This window comes from Rissa tridactyla, unplaced genomic scaffold (genome assembly GCF_028500815.1).
Source record: "Rissa tridactyla isolate bRisTri1 unplaced genomic scaffold, bRisTri1.patW.cur.20221130 scaffold_712, whole genome shotgun sequence".
Lineage (NCBI taxonomy): Eukaryota > Metazoa > Chordata > Aves > Charadriiformes > Laridae > Rissa > Rissa tridactyla.
The window spans coordinates 8,660-28,537 of record NW_026529926.1 but is presented as its reverse complement, the minus strand read 5'-3'; the positions used below and the strand labels follow the sequence as shown (position 1 = coordinate 28,537).

The 19,878-nt window shown below is 71.9% G+C and overlaps 2 protein-coding genes across 2 annotated transcripts; one reads left to right on the top strand and one right to left on the bottom strand.

Moving 5' to 3' along the window:
• Positions 1 to 7: 7 nt before the first annotated feature.
• Positions 8 to 13,343, bottom strand: B4GALNT1 (beta-1,4-N-acetyl-galactosaminyltransferase 1; the record flags this gene model as incomplete). The annotated part of the gene is made up of 9 exons (XM_054187761.1): positions 13,242 to 13,343; positions 9,734 to 9,820; positions 7,982 to 8,188; positions 6,014 to 6,187; positions 4,562 to 4,668; positions 2,999 to 3,036; positions 1,981 to 2,161; positions 889 to 1,014; positions 8 to 109 (listed from the first exon to the last, which is right to left on the bottom strand). Coding segments are annotated over exons 3-9 (934 nt in total), but the record flags the coding sequence as incomplete, so codon positions are not given.
• On the top strand, positions 11,757 to 19,312 carry OS9 (OS9 endoplasmic reticulum lectin). Its single transcript, XM_054187762.1, is given in 17 exon segments — positions 11,757 to 11,937; positions 13,926 to 14,096; positions 14,201 to 14,264; positions 15,094 to 15,170; positions 15,298 to 15,396; positions 15,530 to 15,643; positions 15,645 to 15,732; positions 15,890 to 16,013; positions 16,015 to 16,019; positions 16,755 to 16,855; positions 16,949 to 16,976; positions 17,079 to 17,167; positions 17,275 to 17,535; positions 17,642 to 17,868; positions 17,870 to 17,973; positions 18,071 to 18,180; positions 19,155 to 19,312. Coding segments are annotated over 17 exon segments (1,971 nt in total). The 5' UTR covers positions 11,757 to 11,763; the 3' UTR covers positions 19,290 to 19,312.
• Positions 19,313 to 19,878: the final 566 nt, after the last annotated feature.

Sequence of the window (19,878 nt, the reverse complement as noted above, 5' to 3'; positions counted from 1 at the left end):
GGGGGGAGGGTGGGGTAGAACCGGCGGATGCTGGCGATGAGCCCCCGCAGCTTCTCGTACCGCAGGAACGTCTTGGTGGCCACCGTCACCAGCGCCGAGACGTTGTACGCTGGGGGGGGGGACATCGGCGGGGGAGTGGGCATCTACTGGGGGCACTGGGACACCCACTGGGGGGACTGGGGCACCCACACTGGGGGGGCTGGGCACCCACGGGGGGGACTGGGGGGACTGGGGCACTCACACTGGGGGGACTGGGACACCACTGGGGGGACTGGGACACCCACACTGGGGGGGCTGGGCACCCACCACCCACTGGGGGGACTGGGCACCCACTGAGGGGACTGGGGGGACTGGACAACCACACTGGGGGACTGGGGGGACTGGGCACCCACTGGGGGGACTGGGACACCCACTGAGGGGACTGGGACACCCACACTGGGGGGACTGGGGGGACTGGCACCCACTGAGGGGACTGGGACACCCCGCACTGGGGGGACTGGGACAACTGGGCACCCACTGGGGGGAACTGGGACACCCACACAGGGGACTGGGGCAGCCACTGAGGGGACTGGGACGACTGGGCACCCACTGGGGGGACTGGGGGGATTGGGGCACTCACACTGGGGGGACTGGGACACCCACACTGGGGGGACTGGGGGGACTGGGCACCCACTGGGGGGACTGGGGCACCCACTGAGGGGACTGGGACACCCACACTGGGGGACTGGGGCAGCCACTGGGGTACTGGGGGGACAACTGGGCACACACTGGGGGGACTGGGGCACCCCCTGAGGGGACTGGGGGGACTGGGGCACTCACTGGGGGGACTGGGACACCCCGCACTGGGAGGGCTGGTTCTGGGCTGGGAGGTGTGTCCCCGGGGCTCACCTCTGTCCCCGCTGTCCCCGTCGTCCCCGTCGTCGCGGGGGGCCCGTGGCCGTAGAGGCGGGGGGGGGGCGGGGTGGCGGATGCGGATGGCGAAGGCGGCCTCGTGCCCGGGGGTGGAGAACTGCACTGGAGGCCAAGGGGGCGCGGGGGGGTCCGGGGGGGTCCCCACCCACCCCCGGGGGGGTCCCGCACCCTCGGGGGCACCCACCATGGGGACGTCACTGGGCCCGAGCCAGCCACCGCGGCAGCCCCAGGGGGCAGGGACCCTCTGCGGCACCCGTAGGGCCAGTAGCCATCCGGGGACCACCCATGGCACCCATAGGGCCAGTAACCATCCCAGGACCACCCGTGGCATCCATGGGACCAGCACCCATCAAGGTCCCACCCATGAGGCCAGCTCCCATCCAGGGACCACCCATGGCACCCATAGGGCCAGCACCCACCCAGGGACCACCCATGGGGCCAGCAGCCACCCAGGGACCACCTGTGGTCCTCCAGGGCCAGGACCCATCCAGGGACCACCCATGGGGACAGCACCCATCCAAGAACCACCCATGGCACCCATAGGGCCAGTAGCCATCCAGGACCACCCATGGCACCCATGGGGCCAGTAGCCATCCCAGGACCACCCGTGGCATCCATGGGACCAGTAGCCATCCCAGGACCACCAGTGGCATCCATGGGACCAGCACCCATTCAGGGACCACCCATGGCACCATAGGGCCAGCACGCACCCAGGGACCACCCATGGCACCCATGGGGCCAGTAGCCATCCCAGGACCACCCGTGGCATCCATGGGACCAGTAGCCACCCCAGGACCACCAGTGGCATCCATGGGACCAGCACCCATCCAGGGACCACCCATGGCACCATAGGGCCAGCACGCACCCAGGGACCACCCATGGCACTCATGGGGCCAGCAGCCATCCAAGAACCACCCATGGCACCCATAGGGCCAGCACCCATCTAGGTCCCACCTATGGGGCCAGCACCCATCCAGGGACCACCTGTGGCCCCTGTGGGACCAGCACCCACCCAGGGACCACCCGTGGGGCCAGCACCCGTGCAGGTCCCCCCCCCGCGGCACCCACCGATGTCGGCGGTGTCGGGGTGGAAGAGGGTGTTGGTGTAGGTGACGAACTGGAGCTGGCGGTTGAGGTGGTCCAGGCGGGCGGCGGCCAGCGAGAGGCGGGGCTGCCCCTCCCCCCGCAGCTCCACGCCCTCCACCACGGCGGCCACCGCCAGCGTCCCCATGGTGGCCGTCAGGTTCACCTGCGGGGGGGGGGACGACACACAGAGCCCCGGGGGGGGGGGTGACCACGCCTGGAACACGCCAGGGCCCCGCCCGGCACCCGGCAGGGCTGCTGCACCCGGGCGGGGCCACGCCTCACCACGCCCTGACCACGCCCCACCCACACCCTGCCTAAGCAGGACCACGCCCTGACCACACCCCGTCCACACCCCGCCCACAGGACCACACCCTGACCGTGCCTGACCACGCCCCGCCCAAGCAGGACCACGCCCTGCCACGCCACGCCCATGAAGGACCACGCCCCACCCATGCAGGACCACGCCCCGCCCATGGAGGACCACGCCCTGCCACGCCACGCCCATGAAAGACCACGCCCCACCCATGCAGGACCACGCCCCGCCCATGGAGGACCACGCCCCACCCATGCAGGACCACGCCCCGCCCATGCAGGACCACGCCCCACCCATGCAGGACCACGCCCCGCCCATGCAGGACCACGCCCCACCCATGCAGGACCACGCCCCACCACGCCCCACCCACAAAGGACCACGCCCTGCCACGCCCTGCCCATGAAGGACCACGCCCCGCCCATGCAGGACCACGCCCCACCCATGCAGGACCACGCCCCACCACGCCCCACCCACAAAGGACCACGCCCTGCCACGCCCTGCCCATGAAGGACCACGCCCCGCCCATGGAGGACCACGCCCCGCCACGCCCCACCCACGCGCTGACCACGCCCTGATGAGGCAGGACCGCACCCTGCCCACACCCCACCCACGTCCCCCGCCCCGCCCCACACCCCACCCCGCGCCCCGCCCACACAGGACCACGCCCCTGCCACGCCCCGCCCTCACCTGGTAGCTTTTCCTGCCCCTGGCCTGCAGGCTGAGCCCTGGGGGCCGCGGACACGGGGTGGTGAGCGGGGGGCGCCCACCCACTGGCCTCCCCCCCCCCCCGCCCCCCCCCCCCGCCCCAAGGTCTCGCCACGGCCCCCCCCGACGCCCCCCAGTATGTGCTCCCCCCCCCTTGACCTTGTGCCCCCCCAATGCCCCTCTGCCCCCCCCACACTTATTCCCCCCCTTGCCCCCCCCCGTGCCCCCCCGATACCCCTGTGCCCCCCCAGCCCTCTGCCCCCCCAATGCCCCGCTGCCCCCCCCCATGCTCCTGTGCCCCCCACCCTTGTTCCCCTCTTGACCCCCCCGTGCCCCCCCTGTACCACCCCAATGCTCCTGTGCCCCCCCAGTGCTCCTGTGCCCCCCACCTTGTTCCCCCCGTGCCCCTGCTCCCCCGTGCCCCCCCCAGTGCCCCTGTGTCCCCCTTCCCCTGTGCCCCCCCAATGCCCCTCTGCCCCCCCCACCCTTGCTGCCCCCCTGCCCTGTGCCCCCCCATGCCCCCCCAATACCCCCCTGCCCCCCCCAGTGCTCCTGTGCTCCCCACCCTTCTTCCCCCCCTGCCCACCCCGTGCCCCCCCAATACCCCCGTGCCCCCGCTATGCCCCTCTGCCCCCCACCCTTCTTCCCCCCCTGCCCCCCCGCACCACCCCAATGCCCCCGTACCCCCCCAATACCCCCCTGCCCCCCCAATACTCCGGTGCCCCCCAGTGCTCCTGTGCCCCCACCCTTCTTCCCCCCCTGCCCACCCCGTGCCCCCCCAATACCCCCGTGCCCCCCCCATGCCCCTCTGCCCCCCACCCTTCTTCCCCCCCTGCCCCCCCCCGCACCACCCCCAATGCCCCCGTGCCCCCCCAATACTCCGGTGCCCCCCCAGTGCTCCTGTGCCCCCCACCCTTCTTCCCCCCCTGCCCACCCCGTGCCCCCCCAATACCCCCGTGCCCCCGCTATGCCCCTCTGCCCCCACCCTTCTTCCCCCCCTGCCCCCCGCACCACCCCAATGCCCCCGTACCCCCCCAATACCCCCCTGCCCCCCCAATACTCCGGTGCCCCCCCAGTGCTCCTGTGCCCCCACCCTTCTTCCCCCCCTGCCCACCCCGTGCCCCCCCAATACCCCCCTGCCCCCCCCATGCCCCTCTGCCCCCCACCCTTCTTCCCCCCCTGCCCCCCCTGCACCACCCAATGCCCCCGTGCCCCCCAATACTCCGGTGCCCCCCCAGTGCTCCTGTGCCCCCCACCCTTCTTCCCCCCCTGCCCACCCCGTGCCCCCCCAATGCCCCCCTGCCCCCCCCATGCCCCTCTGCCCCCCACCCTTCTTCCCCCCCTGCCCCCCCCGTACCCCCCCAATACCCCCCTGCCCCCCCAATACTCCGGTGCCCCCCCAGTGCTCCTGTGCCCCCCACCCTTCTTCCCCCCCTGCCCACCCCGTGCCCCCCCAATGCCCCCCTGCCCCCCCCATGCCCCTCTGCCCCCCCACCCTTCTTCCCCCCCGTGCCCCCCCGTGCCCCCCCCCGTGCCCCCCCTCACCGGGCACCAGCACGGTCTGCAGCGGCCGCACCTCCACGCCCTGGGCCGGGTACTCCAGGGGGGAGTTGGCGCGGACGATGAGCAGCCGCTCGGCCGGGGACTGCACCCTGCGGGGGGGGGGTGCTCAGCCGGGGACCCCCCCCGCCCTGCCCCACGCCGAGCCCCGGGGCGGGGGGGGCCCCCATCCTGCCCCGTGCTGAGCCCGGGGTGGGGGGGGGCGCCCACACCGATCCCAAAGGGTCCCATCCTGCTCCTTGGGGATCCCCCGCTGATCCTGGGGGGTCCCATCTTGCCCCACACCGATCCCAGGGGGGTCTCATCCTGACCAGTGCTGAGCCCAGGGGGCCCCCCCCATGCCCCATACTGATCCTGGGGGTCTCATCCTGCCCCACACTGATCCCAGGGGGTCCCGTCCTGCTCCCTGGGGGTCCCACCCTGCCCCACACTGACCCCTGGGGGTCTCATCCTGCTCCTTGGGGGTCCCACCCTGCCCCACACTGACCCCTGGGGGGTCTCATCCTGCTCTTGGGGGTCCCACCCTGCCCCACACTGACCCCTGGGGGTCTCATCCTGCTCCTTGGGGGTCCCACCCTGCCCCACACTGACCCCTGGGGGTCCTGTCCTGCTCCTTGGGGTCCACCATGCCCCACACTGACCCCAGGGGGTCCCATCCTGCTCCCTGGGGGTCCCATCCTGCTTCTTGGGGGTCCCACCCTGCCCAATGCTGATCCCTGGGGGTCTCATCCTGCTCCTTGGGGGTCCATCCTGCTCCCTGGGGGTCCCACCATGCCCACACTGACCCCAGGGGTCCCATCCTGCTCCCTGGGGGTCCCATTCTGCCCAATGCTGCTCCTTGGGGTCCCATCCTGCCCCACACTGACCCCTGGGGGTCCCATCCTGCTCCCTGGGGGTCCCATCCTGCTTCTTGGGGGTCCCACCCTGCCCAATGCTGATCCCTGGGGGTCTCATCCTGCTCCTTGGGGGTCCCATCCTGCTCCTTGGGGGTCCCACCATGCCCCACACTGACCCCAGGGGGTCCCATCCTGCTCCCTGGGGGTCCCATTCTGCCCAATGCTGAGCCCTGGGGGTCTCATCCTGCTCCTTGGGGTCCCACCCTGCCCAACGCTGATCCCTGGGGTCTCATCCTGCTCCTTGGGGGTCCCATCCTGCTCCTTGGGGGTCCCACCATGCCCCACACTGACCCCAGGGGGTCCCATCCTGCTCCCTGGGGGTCCCATTCTGCCCAATGCTGAGCCCTGGGGGTCTCATCCTGCTCCTTGGGGGTCCTGTCCTGCTCCTTGGGGGTCCCATCCTGACCCTCACTGTGTCTTCGGGGTCCCATCCTGCTCCTTGGGGGTCCCGTCCTGCTCCTTGGGGGTCCCACCATGCCCCACGCTGACCCCAGGGGGTCCCATCCTGCCCCCCGGAGTCCCGGTGCGGTGCGGGGCTCACCGCAGGCGGTAGCTGTGGTACTCGCGCTCCCGCTGGCGCTGCAGCCGCAGCCTCTCGCCGGGGCCGAAGGTGCTGGCGAAGTCGACGCCGGGGCCCTGCCCGAAGAGCTGCCGCTGGAGGGGCAGCGCCAGCCCCGCCTCGGCCTCGCAGGAGCACCCGTTCCTGGGCAGCAGCCTGGACCCCCCCCCGGGTCACCGCGGGCCGGGGGGCACCCGCCCAGCACCGCCCAGCGTCACCCCGGCATCACCCGGCATCGCCCGGCATCACCCGGCATCTGCCCCGGACCACCCAGGGCCACCCGGGGCCACCCAGCATCACCCCAGCACCCACCCAGGGCCACCCCAACACCCACCCTGGCGCCTCCCAGGACCACCCGGGACCACCCGGGTCCACCCAGCGTCACCCCAGCACCCACCTGGGCACATCCCAATACCACCAGGGACCACCCCGGGCCACCCGGGGGCCACCCGGGGCCACCCAGGACCACCCAGGACCACCCAAGGCCACCCGGGGCCACCCAGGATCACCCCAGCACCCACCCTGGCAACTCCGATACCACCAGGGACCACCCAAGGCCACCCAAGGCCACCCGGGGCCACCCAGCATCACCCCAGCACCCACCTGGGCACCTCCCATACCACCAGGGACACCCAGGGCCACCCGGGGCCACCCAGGGCCACCCAGACCACCCAGCATCACCCCAGCACCCACCCAGGGCCACCCAGCATCACCCAGGCATCCACCCAGGACCACCCAAGGCCACCCGGGGCCACCCAGGGCCACCCAGCATCACCCCAGCGTCACCCAACATCACCCCCAGCATCCACCCAGGACGACCCCAGTACCACCCAGGACCACCCAGCGTCACCCCGACCACCCAGCGTCACCCCAGCACCCACCCTGGCACCTCCCAGTACCACCCAGTACCACCAGGGCCACCCCAGCATCACCCCAACACCCACCCAGGACCACCCGGGGCCACCCAGGACCACCCAGGGCCACCCAGCATCGCCCCATCACCCCCCTCCCCAGGGTGCCCCCATCCCCATGGGTGCCCCAGCCGCCCCCCACCCTTGGGTACGCCCACCCACGGGTGCCTCCACCCCATGGGGGCACCTACCGTGAGGACCCCCCAGTCCACCCCATAGGTGCCCCCACCCCATAGGTACATCCAGCCCATAGGTACCCCCCACCCATGGGTGCCCCCAGTCCCGGGATTCCCAGCCCCCACCTATGAACAACCCCACCCCATAGGTGCCCCCCACCCCATAGGCACCCCCAGCCCTTAGGCACCCCCACCCATAGGTACCCTCCGCCCATAGGTACCCCCCGCCCCACAGGTGCCCCCACCCATGGGTGCCCCCAGTCCTCCCTCGGGGGTCCCAGTCCCCACCTATGGCCGCCCCCACCCCATAGGTGCCCCCAGCCATAGGTACCCCAGCCCCCCCCGGGGGTCCCACCCCGCACCCATGGCCACCCCCAGCCCCACCCTGAGGGTTCCAGCCCCCACCTATGGGCACCCCCCACCCCATAGGTGCCCCCACCCATGGGTGCCCCCAGCCATAGGTACCCCCAGTCCCACCCTGGGCGTTCCAGTCCCCACCTATGGGCACCCCCACCCCATAGGCGCCCCCACCCATGGGTGCCCCCACCCATAGGTACCCCCAGCCCCCACCCATGGGTGCCCCCAGTCCTCTCGCGGGGGTCCCACCCCCACCCATGGGCAACCCCACCCCATAGGTGCCCCCACCCATAGGTACCCCAGCCCCCACCCTGGGGGTCCCAGTCCCCATCTATGGCCACCCTCACCGCATAGGTGCCCCCACCCATGGGTGCCCCCACCCATAGGTACCCCCAGCCCCCACCCTGGGGGTCCCATCTGTGGCCACCCCCACCCCATAGGCGCCCCCACCCACGGGTGCCCCCAGCCCCCCCCCCCCCCCCCCGCGCGCCCCCCCGGGTCCTTACTCCATGACCTCCTCCTTGATGCGGAAGGGGACGTGGGGGTAGGCGCGGGCGGGGGGGGCCATGGGGGGGGGCAGCAGGCGCTCGGGGGGGGGCCGGCGCAGGTCCACGCTGGGGGGGCCCTTGGGGGCCCAGAGGTGCAGCAGCAGCGCGGCCAGCGAGGCCGAGGCCAGCAGCAGCAGCAGGCAGGAGCGCTGGGCCCCCCGCATCCTGGGCTGGGCACCGCGCACCAGTACGCACCAGTACGCACCAGTACACACCGGTACGCACCAGTACGCACCGGTACGCACCCGTGCAACCCAGTGCACACCCGTGCACACCCGTGCACATCCGTGCAACCCAATGCAACCCAGTGCAACCCAGTACACACCAGTGCACACCAGTGCAACCCAGTACACACCCATACGCACCAGTGCAACCCAGTGCAACCCAGTGCAACCCAGTATGCACCAGTACAACCCAGTGTAACCCAGTGCAACCCAGTGCAACCCAGTATGCACCAGTGCAACCCAGTGTAACCCAGTGCAACCCAGTGCAACCCAGTGCAACCCAGTATGCACCAGTGCAACCCAGTGTAACCCAGTGCAACCCAGTGCAACCCAGTACGCACCAGTGCAACCCAGTGTAACCCAGTGCAACCCAGTGCAACCCAGTACGCACCAGTGCAACCCAGTGTAACCCAGTGCAACCCAGTGCAACCCAGTATGCACCAGTGCAACCCAGTGTAACCCAGTGCAACCCAGTGCAACCCAGTGCACACCAGTGCACACCAGTACAACCCAGTACACACCCATACGCACCAGTGCAACCCAGTGTAACCCAGTGCAACCCAGTGCAACCCAGTGCACACCAGTACACACCAGTGTAACCCAGTGCAACACAGTGCAACCCAGTACACGCCAGTGCAACCCAGTGCACACCAGTGCACACCAGTACACACCAGTACAACCCAGTGCAACCCAGTGCAACCCAGTGCACACCAGTACACACCAGTACAACCCAGTGCAACCCAGTGCACACCAGTACACACCAGTGCAACCCAGTGCAACCCAGTGCAAACCAGTGCACACCAGTGCACACCAGTACAACCCAGTGTAACCCAGTGCAACCCAGTGCACACCCGTGCAACCCAGTACACACCAGTACAACCCAGTGTAACCCAGTGCAACCCAGCACACACCAGTGCAACCCAGTGCAGCCCAGTGCGCACCAGTGCCCCCAGTGCCCAAGCACACACCAGTGCACACCAGTGCACACCAGCGCAACCCAGTACACACCAGTGGTGCCAGTGCCCCCAGTGCCCCCAGTACGCACCAGTGCACACCAGTGCGACCCAGTGCCCCCAGTACGCACCAGTGCAACCCAGTACACACCCGTGCACACCAGTACATACCAGCGCGCACCAGTGCGACCCAGTGCCCCCAGCTCCTCCCAGTGCCCCCAGCGCACACCAGTGCAAACCAGTGCCCCCAGCACTGCCCAGTACGACTCAGCTCCTCCCAGTGCAAACCAGTGCAAACCAGTGCAAACCAGTGCCCCCAACTCCTCCCGGGGCAAGCCAGCGCCCCCCCGCAAACCAGCGCGACCCAGTGCCCCCCCCAAGTGCCTCCCAATCCACCAGTTCAAACCAGTGCTCCCAGTGCCCCCCAGTGCCCCCAGTGCCCCCAGTGCCTCCCAGTCCTTCCCAGCGCCCCCCAGCGCCCCCCAGCGCCCCCAGCACCCCCCAGTGCCCCCCGGTGCCCCTAGCGCCCTCACCTCGGGGTGGGCGAGGGTCCCGGCGGGGTGGGGGCGGGGCCGGGGGTCTCAGCCCACGCTCATGGCCCTGCCCCCCACGGCACCGGCCTGGGGACACGGGGACAGCGTCGGAGGGGGGGCGGGGGGGCACCCACACACTCCCCCCCCCTCCCCCCATCCCCCTCGGGGGCTTTGTCCAAGGACGGGGGGGGGATTAAAGTGGGGGGGGATCAGGCAATGGGGGTCGGGGGGGGGGTCGGGGGGGTTTTGTGGGGCCGAGGGGTGTTTGGGGGGATGCAGGGGGGGGAAGGGGGGCAGGAGGCCCAGGGGATGCGGGGGGGGTCGGGGGGGGTGTCTAAGGGCTGGGGGGGACTGGGGGGGGCCGGGGGATGCTGGGGGGCGGCTGCGGGAGTCTAAGGGCTGGGGGGGCCTTGGGGGGGTCGGGGGATGCTGGGGGGCGGATGGGGGGGGTCCGGAGGATGCTGGGGGTGTCCAGGGGCCGGGGGGGGTGTCTAAGGGCTGGGGGGGCCTGGGGGGGTCGGGGGATGCTGAGGGGGGCTGGGGGGGTCTAAGGGCTGGGGGCGGGCGAGGGGGTGCAGCGGGAGCGGGTCCGGGGATGCGGGGGGGGGGGCCGGGGGGGGAAACCGGCTCGGGGGGGGTGGGGGGGCGGTGTCGGGGCCGTGTGGGCGGCGGGAGGTGCCCCATCCCCCGCCGCGACATGTCGCGACAACGAAGGCTCCGGCCCTACCTGGGCTCCGCCGGCGGGTCCCGGCGCTCCGCGGCCCCGCACCGGCACCGGCAGCGGAGGGGGGGGGGAAGCGGGGGGGGGGGGGGGGGGGGGGGGCGGGGGGGGGGGGGCCAGGGCGCCCCCGGCGGCCCCGGCCGGGAACGGCAACCGCCGCAGCCCCGGGGAGGGGGGGGGACACACAAAGGAGGGAGGGGGCGGCCGCCGGTGACACCGCTTTGTGTCGCCGTCGCATCGGGCCTGACGGGGGGGGGGGAATCAGCCTCCCCCCCCCCCCCCAATCCCCCCCCGGCTGCTACAACTCGGGCTTTGTTGCCCACGCGTGGGGCCGCACAACGGGCCCATTGAGGCGGGGGGGGGCACCGGGGGGGTGGGAGGGGTGGGAGGCCGGGGCTGGGCTGGCTGCACCCTGCCTGCACCCGGGGGGGGCCCCGGGGGGGGGCCGCTGGGAGGATGCTGGGGAGATTCTGGGGGGGGGTTTGAGGGACATTGGGGGGGTTGTGGGGGGCACTGGGAGGGCCGGGGGAGGCGGTCGGGGGGGGGGTGCCGGGGGGCTGAGGATTTCGGGGGGGCGGCTCTGAGGGGATTCTGGGGGGTTGCTGGGGGGGTGGGGGGAGATTGGGGGGGTTCTGGGGGGCACTGGGGGGCACTGGGAGGTCCGGGGTGAGGTTGGGGGGGGCTGGGGGAGGGCTGAGGAGTTCGGGGGGAGTTGGGGGGATTCTGGGGGGCTGCTGGGGGCGTTAGGGGGAGATTGGGGGGGGATTGGGAGGGCTGGGGGGGGGCTGAGGAGCTCGGCGGGGGGGTGTGAGGGGATGCTGAGGGGGTCCTGGGGGGCTGGGGGGGGTTAAGGGGAGACTGGCGGGGGGGGGGCGACGTGGGGGCCGTGGGGAGATGGGGGGGATGTGACGTGACACCCCCCCCCCCCACGCACACCCCCCCCCCCCCCACCCCCCCGGGATGCTCTGCCGCCCTCCGCCAATCAGAGCGCCGGGATCGCCTGCATCCCGCTCGGCCAATGGGAACCGCCGCCCTGCGCCTTTAAGAGCCCGCCTTGGCGTCATCGGGCCGGTTGAGCCCCGCCTCCCCATTGGCTGCCGCCGGCGCCGACTCAGCCCAATCGCCTCCCACCCTCCCGCAGCGGCCTCAACCTCGGGGCGTCACCGCCGGGCTCCTGCCAATGGGAGGCGCGCTGGGCGCTGACGGGCGGGTGGGCGTCCAACCGCCGCGCGGGACGGCGGTGGGCGGGGCGGACGCGGGAAGGCGGCGGGCGGAAGTGGCGGCAGGGCCGGGGGTGGGGGGGGGAAAGATGGCGGCGCGGCGGGGCCCGGGCCCGGGCCCGGCGCTTCTGGTGGTGCTGGCGGTGCTGGGCCCGGGGCGGCCGCTGCCGGGGGCCCGCGCCGCCCTCAACCTGCAGGAACTGAGCGAGCTCAAGTACGGCCTGGAGATCCTCGCCGAGCCCGTGCTGGCCGGCAGGTGGGCGGCGGGGACGGGCACCGGCCCCGGGCATTACCGGGGGCACCGGGTGGGGGTCAGGGGTAACGACCGGGGGTTCGGCGGCACTGTCCTGGGGGCCCTAGCGGCGGCCGAGGCAGCTGTCCGGGGTCGTTTCGGGGCCGGGGGCATCGGGTGGGGGTCGGGGGTACCGGCCTGGGGTCTCTACCGGGGCCGGGGGCACCGGCCGGGGTCGTTCTTGGACCGGGGGCACCGGGTGGGGGTCAGGGATACCAGTTTGGGGTCTTTACCGGGGCCGGGGGCACCGGCCCAGGGTCTGGGGCACGGCCTGGGGGTCTTTCCGGGGCCAGGGGTACCGATGTGGGGTCTTTACCGGGGCCGGGGCCACCGTCCCGGCGTCCCTACAGGGGTCGGGGGCACTGCTTGGGGGTCGTTCCGGGGCCGGGGACACCGGGAGGAGGTCAGGGATACCGGTGTGGGGTCTTTGTCGGCGTCGGGGGCACCGTCCCGGGTCTTCACGGGGGTGGGGGCAGCGGGTGGGGGTCAGGGATACTGGGCTGGGATCTGGGATACTGGGCTGGGGTCCCTACGGGGCTTGGGGGGCACATCGTGGGGGTCGTTCTGGGGCCGGGGGCAGCGGGTGGGGGTCGGGGATACTGGGCTGGGGGTCCCTACAGGGATGGGGGGGGGTCAGGGATACCGCCCCTGGTCCTTCCCGGGGGTGGGGGCACTGGTTGGGGTCAGGGGTACCGGCCTGGGAGCCCTCCCGGGGTCGGGGACACCAGTTTGGGGTCCCGCCGGAGCTGGGGACACTGGTCTGGGATGGGGGGGCACCGGTCCCGTGTCCTACCAGCCCCGGGGGGGCGGAGGGGGGGGCAGGGGCTGGGGGCGCGGGGTCCTACCGGGGTTTGTGGGGACTGTTCCGGGGGGCGGGGGGTGGGGGGGGCACCAGTCCGGGGTCCTACTGGGGACGGGGACACCACGGTGGGGACGGGGGAGTCCCCACTGGGGATGGGGGCTCCAAACTGGGCTTGTACTGGGGACGGGGGGGGGGGGGGCTCCCCACTGGGGCCGGGGGCTCCAAACTGGAGTTGTACTGGGGGAGGGGGCACCGGGGTTCACTGGGCCTTGGGGGGGACGGGGACACACGGGGGGACGGGGAGGGGGGGACTCAGGGAAGGGACACGCTGTGACAACGCCAGGGCCCTACGGGAGAGTGTTTGCGCAGTGGGGGGGGCACCGGCCATGCCCGGGGGCCCTACTGGGAGCACTGGGATGGGACTGGGCAGCGGTGGGGGGGGGGGTCGGAGGGGGGGGGCACGGCCACGGTACCTCTCTCTCCTCCGCTGGGGCGCAGCTGGGGTTTGGAGCGTTTCCAGGGTAATGGTGTCCCCCCCCCTGTCGCCGTCTGGCCCCCCCTGCCCCCGTCGCCAGTGGGGCTGTGGTTTCCGTATCCGCCCGCGGCGGCACGGAAAGAAGGTCCTTCCTGCGGGGTGGGGCCCCCCCGGGTGGGGCCCCCCCCCCACCGGATCCCTCCCTCGCACCCCGTGTGTCCGCCTGTCACCGCGTGTCCCCGCCGTCACCGGGCCCCGCTGACTCAGAGCTGTTGGGTGGGAGCCACCGAGGAGCCCCCCCCACCCCTCCCCAACAGCTGCAGTGACAGATCTATGGCCCCCCCCCGCCCCCGGGTGTCACAGCCCTTTACTGGAGAGAAAAGGGGAAACTGAGGCACAGAGGGGAAGCGGCAACGGGCCCCAGCGTGAACATGGGTCCCCAGGTGTGACCCCCCCCAACAGCTGCAGTGACAGATCTGTGTTGTCCCCCCCCAACCTGGTGTCGCAGCCCTTTATCGGAGTGAAAAAGGGGAAACTGAGGCACGGAGGGGAAACTGAGGCACGGAGGGGAAGCGGCGACGGGCTGCGGCTCGACACGCGGGTCCCCGGGTGTGCCCCCCCCCCTCAAGCCCCTGCCGTGTGTCCTGTGCCCCCCCCCCCCCGCCCCCCCCAACAGCGCCAGGCGGAGGACGTGGTGACGGTGGCCTCCAAGTTCAAGCAGCGCTACGAGTGCCGCCTGCCCCCCGCCGCCGTGCGCCGCCAGCCCGACCCCGCCGAGGAGGCGCAGCTCTACAACGGCTCCGGCGTGGCCGAGCTCCTGCGCCCCATGGCAGCCGCCCCCTGCCTCGTCAAGGTCGGGGGGGGACACGCAGGGGGGGTGTATGTGTGTGTGGGGGGGGTCGCCCCGTGGCCTCCGTCCTCATCCCGTGGTTTCCCTCCCCCCGCAACTTTTTCCAGACCAAGGACTGGTGGACGTACGAGTTCTGCTACGGGAAGCACATCCAGCAGTACCACGTGGAAGGTGACAAGGGGCTGGGGGTGTCCCCAAGGTGTCCCCCGCCCCCCCGTCCCCAGTGGCGACCCCCCCCGTCCCCACCGTGGTGCCCCCGTCCCCAGTACCGCTGTCCCCATCCCCAGTAGGACCCCGGACTGGTGCCCCCCCCCACCCCCCGCCCCCCGGAACGGTCCCCACAAACCCCGGTAGGACCCCGCGCCCCCAGCCCCTGCCCCCCCCTCCGCCCCCCCGGGGCTGGTAGGACACGGGACCGGTGCCCCCCCATCCCAGACCAGTGTCCCCAGCTCCGGCGGGACCCCAAACTGGTGTCCCCGACCCCGGGAGGGCTCCCAGGCCGGTACCCCTGACCCCAACTAGTGCCCCCACCCCCGGGAAGGACCCGGGGCGGTATCCCTGACCCCCCCCCATCCTGTAGGGACCCCAGCCCAGTATCCCCGACCCCCACCCAGTGCCCCCAGTTCCCGAATGACCCCGGCCAGGTGCCCCCCGACTCCAGTAAAGACCCCAGCCCAGTATCCCTGACCCCCACCCGGTGTCCCTGGCCCCGCTAGGGACCCCACACCGGTATCCCTGACCCCCACCTGGTGCCCCCAGTCCCAGAACGACCCCCACCTGCTGCCCCCGACCCCAGTAGGGACCCCAGACCAGTATCCCTGACCCCCACCCCGTGCCCCCAGCCCCAGTAAAGACCCCACATCGGTATCCCTGACCCCCAGCTGGTGCCCCCCGTCCCAGAATGACCCCGACCAGGTGCCCCCCCGACCCTGGTAGGGACCCCAGCCCGGTATCCCCCCCACCCCCTGCCCCCGCCGACGCCTCCGGCCTCCCCCCGCAGAGTCGGAGATCAAAGGTGACATCCTCTTCCTCGGCTACTACCAGTCGGCGTTCGACTGGGACGACGAGACAGCCAAGGTCCGGGCTTTTTCCCCCCCCCCCCTCCCTGGGGACGCTGCTGTCCCCTCCTACGAGACGGCGGGCAATCCCCGTGCGTGTGTCCCCCCCCCCCCCCACCTATGCTTTTGTGTGTCCCCCCCCCCAGGCCACCAAGCAGCACCGGCTGAAGCGCTACCACAGCCAGAGCTACGTCAACGGCTCCCGCTGCGACCTCACCGGCCGGGCCAGGGAGGCCGAAGTCCGGGTAAGATGCACACACCGCCCCCCCCCGGGGAGGGGAAAAAAAAAGGCGGGGGGGGGTGCGGGGGGTGACATTTGTGTGTCCCTCACCGTGGCGCCACTTGCGTCCCGTCCCCCCCCCCCGCCTCCCGCCGCAGTTCGTGTGCGAGGAAGGGGCCGGCGACTACATCGCCCGGGTGGACGAGCCCCAGTCGTGCTCCTACGTGCTGACGGTGCACACCCCCCGCCTCTGCCGGCACCCCTTCCTGCGGCCCCCCCCCCGCCGCCGCCCCCCAGCCCATCCTCTGCCAGCCCGCCCTCAGCCCGGCCCAGTACGTCCAGTACGTCCGCGCCCAAGTCTGTGAGTACTGGGGAGGAAGGGGGGACGGAGGGCTGAGGGGGTGTCGTGTGCCCCCCCCCCCCCCAACAAACCCTCGGGCACCCCGTGGCGGGGGTGACGCCGTCCCCTCTGTGTCGTTGTGGTGTGTCTGTCCCGTGTCCCCCCCCCCCCCCCGCAGCCGACACCAAGCGGAAGGTGGAGGAGATCTCGGAGGAGCTGCGGACGTTGGACACGAGGCTGTGGGGGGAGAGGGACGGGGAGACCCCCCCGCGGCCCCCCCCCGGGGACACCGGCGGCTCCTGGGGACGGTAGGGCTCCTGTCCTCCATCTCGTCCCCGCGGTGGCACCGCAGCCCCTGTCCCCTCCTATCCCTATGGTGACACTGCAGCCCCTGTCCCTTCCTTATCCCTGTGGTGACACCGCAGCCCCTGTCCCCTCCTGTCCCATGGTGACACCACAGTCCCTGTCCCCTCCTATCCCTATGGTGACACTGCAGCCCCTGTCCCTTCCTTATCCCTGTGGTGACACCGCAGCCCCTGTCCCCTCCTGTCCCATGGTGACACTGCAGTCCCTGTCCCCTCCTTATCCCTGTGGTGACACCGCAGCCCCTGTCCCCTCCTGTCCCATGGTGACACCGCAGCCCCTGTCCCCTCCTTATCCCTGTGGTGACACCACAGTCCCTGTCCCCTCCTGTCCCATGGTGACACCACAGTCCCTGTCCCCTCCTTATCCCTGTGGTGACACCGCAGCCCCTGTCCCCTCCTTATCCCTGTGGTGACACCGCAGCCCCTGTCCCTTCCTTATCCCTGTGGTGACACCGCAGCCCCTGTCCCTTCCTATCCCTATGGTGACACCGCAGCCCCTGTCCCTTCCTTATCCCTATGGTGACACCGCAGCCCCTGTCCCCTCCTATCCCTATGGTGATACCGCAGCCCCTGTCCCTTTCTCGCCCTGTCCCCCCTCCTCGCCCCGTGGTGACACTGCAGTCCCCGTCCCCTCCTGTCCCATGGTGACACTGCAGTCCCTGTCCCCTCCTGTCCCAGCCACACCAGGGGACGAGCCAGACCCTGCCAAGGAGGCAGCGTTTTGGGAGCGAGTGCGTGAGGTGACCAGCAAAGCCGATGGCCAGCGGGCCAGCGCCAGGGTGAGTCCCCAGTGGCCACAGTGGCCACCGGCGGGGTGGGACGGGTGGCCGGTGACGTTTGAGGAGCTCCATCACCCCCATTCCTTCCCACAGGCAGAGGAGCCGTCCCCGAAGGCAGCCAGTGAGTCCCCACGGGGTGGCCGTTGGTAGCCGCTCCGTGTCCCCTGGCCCTTGGCTGTCCCCTGTCGTTGCCCCCCTGACTGTTTTGGTGGCCTCCTGGCAGAGGCGCGGAAGAAAATCCATTTCAAGGTGATCCGGAGCCCCGGGGACCTGCTGCGGTTCATGGAGGAGCTGAAGGAGAGCACCCAGAAGGTGGGGGCCACCCACCCGCGGCGCGGGGACAGGCGCCCCCCTCCCCTGCCTCAGTTTCCCCGGTGCCACCGAGGGGACGGTCCCGGGAACTTCCCTCTTGCCTCCAGGCCAAGGAGAAGGCGAGCGAGGAGGAGGAGGAGGCGGCGGCGGCAGCGAAGGCTCCCCCTGTCCCTGAGGAGCCCCCGGCAGGCGGGAAGGAGGAAGAGGAGGAGGAGGAGGAGGAGGAGGAGGAAGACGACGACGGGGACCTCCTGGGGGGCTTGGAGAAGGAGCTGGGGTCGGTGCTGCTGCCGCGGGAGCAGGTGGCCCAGCTGAAGGAGGAGGTGAAGACCCAGATGGAGAAGGAGTTCGACAACATCATCAACGAGGTGGGGGCACCTTGGGCACCCCCTGCATGGGCTGGGGGGCACCCCCACCCCCCCACCCCCCCCGCCGTGACCCCCCCACGCCCTTCACTCCCGTTGTCACCCGTAGGTGGAGGACGAGCTGGAGACGGAGGGGCTGAAGGGGGAGTTCGACCGTCGCCAGGCGTCCAAGTCCTTGGCCTCCACCCTCAACCGCCTCATGGACAAGCTGGAGGGGGGGGCCCCCCCCAAAGCCGGCGGGGGGGCGGAAGGAAGAAGAGGAGGGAGGAGGGAAGAAGAGCAGCCCCGACCCCCCCTCCGAGGCGGGGGTGAGCGGGGCGGGGGGCGGCAGCGGGCGGCAGCGGGGGTCGCCCCGTCCGTCGTCCCCCCCCCGGGAGAACCTGCGGCAGGTGGAGAGCGAGGTGCGGGAGCTGCTGGCCAAGGAGGGGCTGCGGGCAGAAGGTAGGGGGGTCTTGGGGGCGGGGGGGGGGGCGCGGGGGCACCCTGCTGACACACATCACATCCCCCCCCCCCCCCCCCCCCTTTTGTCTGGGGCCAGGGAAAATCGAGATCAAGATCGTGACGGCGGGGGGGGGCGAGGAGGAGGAGGCGCAGTGGCTGTCGGAGGAGGACAGCAGGAGCCTCAAGGAGATCTTCTTCAACGTGCTGGTGAGCGCGGGGGGGACACGGGGGGGGGACACGGCACGGGGGCGGGGGGGACGCGGCACTGGGACACAGGGGGGACACGACACTGGGGTGTGGAGGGGGGTATGGGGGGAGGGCACGGCACTGGGGCGGGGGGCACATGGGGGGGACACGACACTGGGAGACAGGGGGGACACGGGGGGGACACGACACTGGGGTGTGGAGGGGGGCATGGGGGAAGGACATGGGGGGGACACAGGGGGGGACACGACACTGGGGTGTGGAGGGGGGTATGGGGGGAGGGCACGGCACTGGGGCGGGGGGCACATGGGGGGGACACGACACTGGGAGACAGGGGGGACACGGGGGGGACACGACACTGGGGTGTGGAGGGGGGCATGGGGGAAGGACATGGGGGGGACACAGGGGGGGACACGGCACTGGGGCGGGGGGACGTGGCACTGGGGTGTGGAGGGGGACGTGGGGGGAGGACGTGGGGAGGACGCGGGGGGGACACGACACTGAGACACAGGGGGGACACAGGGGGAGGACATGGCACTGGGTCATGGGGGGGGACACGGGGGGGATGTCGGGGCCATGGCACTGGGGTGGGGGGGGGGGACATGGGGAGGACACAACACTGGGACATGGCGGGGGGGGTGCGACACAGGGGTGGGGGGGGGACACAGCGGGGACAGGGGCCAGCAGGGGGTGTGCCCCGTCCCCCCCCCCCGCCATGGCTTGTGTGTGTGTGTCCCCCCCCCGCGGTGGGTTGTGTGTCCCCCCCGAGGTGGGTTGTGTCCCCCCAATGGTGGGGGAGGGGGTGCGTGTCCATCCGTCTGTCCCAATGGTGTCCCCCCCCACAGTGCTGTGTGTCCCCCCCCACGGTGTGTGTCCCCCAGTTCCATGTCCCCACCCCAAGGCTGTGTGTGTCCCCCCCCCCCAATGCCACAATGCCATGTGTGTCCCCCCGGCCCCAATCCCGTGCCCCCCCCCAGCTGCAGGGCACGGAGGAGGCGCAGCGGGAGCGCCGGCGGCAGCAGGCCCTGCAGGACAACTACCGCTTCGTCTGGGGGGGGGCGCGGGAGGACGCCCCCCCGCCCCCGCCCGACTCAGAGGACCCTGACTTCTGACACCCCCCCCAACCTCCTCCTCCCCCCCCCACCCCGCCATGGGGCTGGGGCCAGACACACCCCCCCCACCCCCGCGGAAAGGGCTGGGGTGCCCCCCCCTCCCCCCCAGGGGGGAGCTTGGACTGTTTTTTTTTTGGGGGGGGGGGGGGGGGGGGGGGCACATCTTGTTGTGCCCCCCATGGCGTGGGGGGGGGCGGGGCGGGTCACCGTGCCCTGAGGCCGGGCGCATTTGTGACACGGATGAGCTGGGGGGGGGGGTGGGTGGGAGTGATTTGGGGGGGGGTGTGAAATGATTTGGGGGGGGTTGAGTTTTGGGGGGGGGGTGTGTCTCGTTGTTGCTACTGGAGCCATTTGGGCCCCCCCCCACGGCGGGGGGGGGGGGGGGGGGGGGGAGGGGAGGAAGGGCTCTCTCCTAATGAGATGTAACGAGGTTGTTAGGCCTCTGACCCCCCCCCCCGCCCCCTCCCTCCCCCCCCCGCTTTTTATCAATAAACGGAGGGAGCCCCGGGCTGGGTCTCTGTGTCCCCCCACCCCCGTGTCACCTGGCCCCCCCCCCGTGTCCCCCCTGTATCCCCCCCCATGTCCCTCC